At 39.2% G+C, this 6,000-nt stretch overlaps 1 protein-coding gene across 4 annotated transcripts in view; it reads right to left on the bottom strand.

Moving 5' to 3' along the window:
• Positions 1 to 6,000, bottom strand: part of DLGAP1 (DLG associated protein 1) — a 145,367-nt gene that overhangs the window by 126,342 nt on the left and 13,025 nt on the right. For all 4 annotated transcript variants that reach the window (XM_009284111.1, XM_009284112.2, XM_009284113.1 and 1 more), the window contains exon 2: positions 3,911 to 4,125. In XM_009284111.1, the coding sequence (XP_009282386.1) occupies positions 3,911 to 4,125 (215 nt within the window). The remainder of the gene's footprint in view (positions 1 to 3,910; positions 4,126 to 6,000) is intronic.

Raw genomic sequence — 6,000 nt, 5'->3', positions numbered from 1 at the left:
TATCTTCATCAATGACATAGACAGTGGGATCGAGGGCACCCTCAGCAAGTTTGCAGATGACACCAAGCTGAGTGGTGCAGTCGACATGCCTGAGGGACGGGATGCCATCCAGAGGGACCTGGACAAGCTGGAGAAGTGGGCCCGTGTGAACCTCATGAGGTTTACCAAGGCCAAGTGCAGGGTCCTGCACCTGGGTCGGGGCAACCCCCGGAATCAATACAGGCTGGGGGATGAAGGGATTGAGAGCAGCCCTGCCGAGAAGGACTTGGGGGTACTGGTGGATGAAAAGCTGGACATGAGCCAGCCTTATCTAGATACAGATCTTCATGAAGTTTGCTGGAACTTCACATCTTTCAGACTTCTGTCTCTCTAGCAAACTTGGTTAAAGTTGGCCAATGGATTCAAAAGTTACTGGGAGGTGCAGGTGACAGGTTGGCATGTGGGCAGACAATGTAATTGCATACTTTTTTCCCAACGAATACCGGGCTAAACATAACCAAGGTACATATAGATAGTGAAGGAATATGTCCTGAATCAAGCTCAGCTGTAATAGAAATGTCAGTTATCTGTTGCCTGCACCTTCTTTAGAAGTTAGCTAACCAGTCCATTTTCCATCTGCTTGTAAGTAAAAGATAAACTTTTGCCACTTTTCAGGAATGGGCAAGAAAACGTCACTTTTTTCCAGCTGGATCAGTTTATCTAGACTGTGAAAGATTAAACACCAAGAGGATACTGCCAGCAAAGACAGAGAGAAAGCTGCTTACTTCCTGGTAGGATAATGAGAGTGCAGCAGCGGAGGTGTGCATTTCAAGATCACAGCAAGCTGTAGTTATTCAGAATAGTACCACAGCATATGACACATATGCTGTAACCACATGGAAACCATGGCATGGGAGGAATATTGTGGGAGGGAGATTGTAAGGTATAGCAAGAAAAAAAAACCTCAGCAAAAACAGGAAAATAAATTTGTATTACGTAAAGGAGATATGACACAGTTGTGCTGTTCAAAAGTTATTCCTTATATAAAAAGAAACATTGGTAATAATGAAAACCCTTTCTTAGAAGAGTAGGCGCATGAGCTATGGTAGGTAGGTAGGTGGGAGGAACAGTGTGGGTTGTGAGACCAATATTAGACTTATACTCAGAGAGGAAAAGTCCCACAAGATGAAAAATCCCTTCAAAAACAACAGTGAAAGCAAAAGGGAACATGTTTTTAAGTTGTTTGCTCTGCCAAAGATGAAAGTGAAGCCAACTAGAGACTGCATACAGAAAACAGAGAAAGAGAGTAGCAGAAAGTAGTGCAGAAGATCCCTGACAATTACCACTGCAGAAACACCGCGTTCACAAGGTGCCTTGCTCTTCACTGACAGAAAAAACATAATTAAAGGAGTGAAATACCACCCAGCTTTAAGGCGTTAATAATGTCCTGCAAGGTCAGCTAGAAAGTCCACTGGTGTCAGTAAAAGGTTGTCTGCTGACTAAAGTGGCTTTTGGCTCATTTCCATAAAGCACTTATTCAGGTGTAAATTGAACTCAAGTCAACAGTAAGCCAAGGAAATAACTTGTTATCACACATTACACAATTGCTTGATGACCTATATTCAGTGAGTTAGGGGCCCTAATTTAGTCTCTGGCCGACATGCCAGCAAAACTCTATTCACAATTCTCAGAGTAATCAGGGTAGCTCTGGGAGGAACAAGCAATGTCATGGTCAAGGTCAAGTCATGCTACTAAGAAAGTATGACAAAGTCTGCAAAAAAGACCTAGCTTAACAGAAGACTTCAATTCCCAGAGCAAGCACTCTTGGCTAGTTCTCACAAAAAAAAACCCCAAATTATCATGTTCAGCAGAAAGGAATAAAAGCAATGCATAATTATGTATTATACAATTTGTCTCTGAAAGTGGAAAGGTGTCCCGGGAAGAGATATTTCTATAAAGTATCATCATAGATTAAAAGAAATAATTCTACTTCATCCCAATTTATGCTGAAAAGTCATTGAAAAAGAAAAGTTATTTCATATTTTGTCCTCTTTTTTGTTTCACTACCATTTACCATTTCCCCCTTCCTTCTACTCTGTGATTTACATCCTACTTCTGCATAGCTCCTAAAATTACATGAATTTTACAGAGTGCAGCTTAAAATTAAGCACATTCCTAAAAGCTTTCCTGAATACGAAGGGATTAAAAAACATATGTGAAATGAAGTATTCGTACAAGCACTTTGTTGAATTACGATGACTTCAAAGCTGAACCCAAAAGCTTCTGCGCCTAGCCCCTCTGATCTAACATCCTCTGTGGGCGAACAGTGACATGTAGGACTTTTTCTTTTTAATAATTCCATATTCTTTTGCAAATCTCATATCTACAGAGAACAGAAATGACCAAGAGCAAATACACTCCCTGTGATGCATTGTACTTCACACATATGTTATGGAACTATGGAACATGTATTTCTAAAGTCTCAAAAAGAATAAGCTCCGTGCCTGATAGCGTGTCCATGCATGAAGCATGGCTTTATGGAGTTTGTGGTGGTACGTAACATTTATGTTGACCTTGCAGAGGTTGCAATAACTGATCTCAGAGGAGGAGTTTTGGCTCAGGAAAGGATGTAGTAAAGTCTGCTGGATGATGAGAGGAATCACTGGATCCCTTGAGCAAGTGCCAGCTAGCTTATGAAAATCCCTGCAGAAAATGAGACTGCTTTCTCCTTTGGACACTAATGGAAAGACAAAGCAGAAGCAATTCCTGGTGTCCCCTGAGACAAAGGCAAGCAGGCTGCTATGGGGAGCTGCAATAAGCATGTTTTTGTCTTCTGGTCTATTCATCACTGCTGTCAAGAGCATGACATTCTTAACAAGGATCAAACGCTTTTCTCTAAAAATCTATTTCTCAGATAAAGTCTCTGGGAAAAAAATGGGGTAGAGGAGGACAAGGAAGGAGGGGAAATTAATGAGGGAAATGCAGAAGGAGTCTTTTGTCACTAATCACGGATGCTAGAAGAGATACAGCTCTTTTTTTTCCATTTTAAAGCTACAGCCTTAGGCAAGTTATACTAAAATTAGGTTATTTTTGGTTCAGTGAACTATGATTCACTATTATAGCTACGAATTTTTCAGAAGACAGACAGAAACGATTGTTCACTTAAATACACACTATTTTTTTTTAAGGATATAATTTATTTTCTTGCTTTAGGGGACCTCTCCATTTTAGAATAATTTAAAACAAAACACTAATACCAAAATTGTCCATTTGTGCAATTTGCATGAGAATTTGGGTGGCTCTTTTAAAAGGCCCACATAAAAGAAAAACACAAAGTGACATTAATAAAACATAAATTCATCATTCCTCTTGACTAAAGCTTTCATAAACGATTAAAAAAAATTCAGTTTTGGTTATACTTCTCCACAAAATACAGTGCAATTCTGAGTGAACTAAAGAGTGGAAACCATGGATTTGTTTATTTTCAGACAGTCATTGTTCTTTTTAATTAAATGTCAGATGCTCTCTGATGAGTTGCAAAGACTAGCTTAGGGCTAATTTCACACGTTGAATATATATAAATACACAATTATGCAAAGCTTTCGCAGGCCAGAGCTAAAATTCAGCAAAATATTTAAAGAACAGACCTATTGTACATACCCGAATACTCACTTACACTAACAGGTTGAAATACTTTGCAAATTCAAAGTGCAGGTGGTAGGGTCCCTTTTCAGAATAACATTGAAATACATTCCCAAATCTACTCTTGTTCAGAAAAAAACCAACCAAAAATAAGCATGACCGAACACACTTGTTTAAATACTTTCCTTAAATACTTTCCTTCCTAGAAGTAAAGAGTAGAAACAAATAGGAATAGAAACTATACGTCCTAATGGAGAGCTCTATATGATGTAGTAAAACATGAACTTACTTGAGGGTGGTGAGCTCTGTAAGGGATGGCTGGGTGGCCTTGAGATAGCTCTCTCTCCGTGCAGCAATCTTTGGAGATGGCTTCGGACTTGTGTCTGAGTCTCCACTGTCATCATCCCCCATGGCTTTGATGTAACTGCCACTACGCATTCGTCGGCAGGGAATCTCATCATCTTTCCCTCGTGGAGTGTATCCAGTCCATTCATCTTGAGGAACCTGAAGTGATAAACACAATTCCTTTATTAGTACACTCTTCTCTGATGTAATTGCACAGCAAGATTTGACCGTGCTAAGCCACAACAGAGCCATAACAAAAACTCTCATGGCCAAGGGCCCATCCTCAACCCCATTTGACTATGGGTTGCTGTTTGCAGTGGAGGCCTGCTTCTCCCCCTCCATAGTCACAAGCACCTCTGGAGTTGTTATTTTCGACTATCTGGGAAGTTTCTAGCAAACATGCTGACATAGAAGCCCCAGTTAGGTCTAATACTGGGCTGGATAAATCTGTTTTTTTGGTTGTTTTCATTCAAAGCATTTACAAACCAGATCAGGGTATTTTTGGTTCAGCTCAACATATGGAACACCTTTGGGGAGGCACAAAAGATGAAATACGAATCCCTATATCACAATCTTTTCAGACAGCGTGTGCATAGCTACACTCACCAGTATGATTTTGCTTCAAGATACATTTCAAATTAATGGAGCCATGTACTAATCATCACAAAAGTAGGTTTGCAAGTGTGAAATTATACTACTATTGCTTCTATAGCATAATTAGAGCGACTGAACACCCACAAGCTTGCAGGGATCCTGCTTTTGAATTATGTTAGTCTGAGTGTCTGTGTCATACAACCCTTTATTCCCTTCTTTTTCTTCTTATTGATGTGCATTATTTCTCTTGAAGTAAGTGCTGTCCATTCTTTGCATTGGAAATCTGGAACGCTGGGAATGTGCATTCATGAGATTTTGGGACGTAGCAGAGGACAGTCCAAGAGCATGGTGCTCGTGCTCACCCATCCTCTCCCTTCCTCTGCTCTTGGGGCTTCTGACCATTGTAAACCAACACCTTTCTCTTTCCTGTAACAGCGGAAGCAACATGCAGTAGAGCAGGGTCCTTGAAGGAGTTCTCCTGAAGTTATTTTGCAGAAACCCCATTTTTATAGTAAAGGTGAAACTGCAAAAGGGCTTTTTAGTTAAACATATTTTGTGTTATATTTAAAGTAGTTGTGAATTTTTAGTTTGCTACTTTTCTGATTATTCTTAGTAAATCAACTCTACAAAGCAAGCTATAGCTACAAAGCTCAGAAACCCTTACAAACCATATTAAACAAGGAGTCTCAAGTGTGGGTTGCTAAAATTTGTCCTGCAGCTTACGAATACCAAACTATTCATAAGCCATGCCATTGCTTTTTTTCCTGCTGATTTCAAACCCAAGACCTTGCCAACTTTCTTTCTTCACTGACTCTTCTTTTCCTGCTACTGACATCATGATTTAGGGCCTTCCTTGAACTTCCAGGCTCAAACAAGTCTTTCTTTCCTCTTGTGCTCAGTCTAAGCTCTCTCTTTTCTCCCAGATCTCTCTTGGTCATGTCTGGCCTTGATAAATTCACTTGGAGCTTTGATATTTTCCTCAGAGAACTCAAGATTTAATCCTGGAAGTGTACTCTAGTTTGTATCTTTATCAACATTTCTTCTTATGTCTCAATGTTCCTTCTCAGGACTCGGACTTCCTGCTCAGTTGCTCCATGTTTTATTTAACCAATTCTTTCCTTGTGCCTTTTTAAAGTAAATTTCCATGTTTTCTTTAAATATCCTTTAGTTAATGACTCTGGTAACTCTAATTCTATGAAACATTTAAGTTCTTATCTTCCAGCAGCACACAAAGTTTGTTGCTGTTTTATTTTATTTTTCTTTCTTTCTTTTTCTTTTCTTTTTTTTTGGTTTTTGATATTTGCCTGGGCTTCAAGAATAAAAGTTCCTTAGGGCAGGAATATATTTCAAAGTCCAGTTTTCTTATTGCACAATGGCATGCAGAATTGTATATCTATAGAAAGTAATTGAATAAATACACTTTAAAACACTTAAAATATT

This window comes from Aptenodytes forsteri, unplaced genomic scaffold (genome assembly GCF_000699145.1).
Source record: "Aptenodytes forsteri isolate BGI_AS27 unplaced genomic scaffold, ASM69914v1 Scaffold229, whole genome shotgun sequence".
Lineage (NCBI taxonomy): Eukaryota > Metazoa > Chordata > Aves > Sphenisciformes > Spheniscidae > Aptenodytes > Aptenodytes forsteri.
The sequence above is the reverse complement of the archived record's forward strand: the minus strand, read 5'-3'. Positions and strand labels throughout refer to the sequence as shown.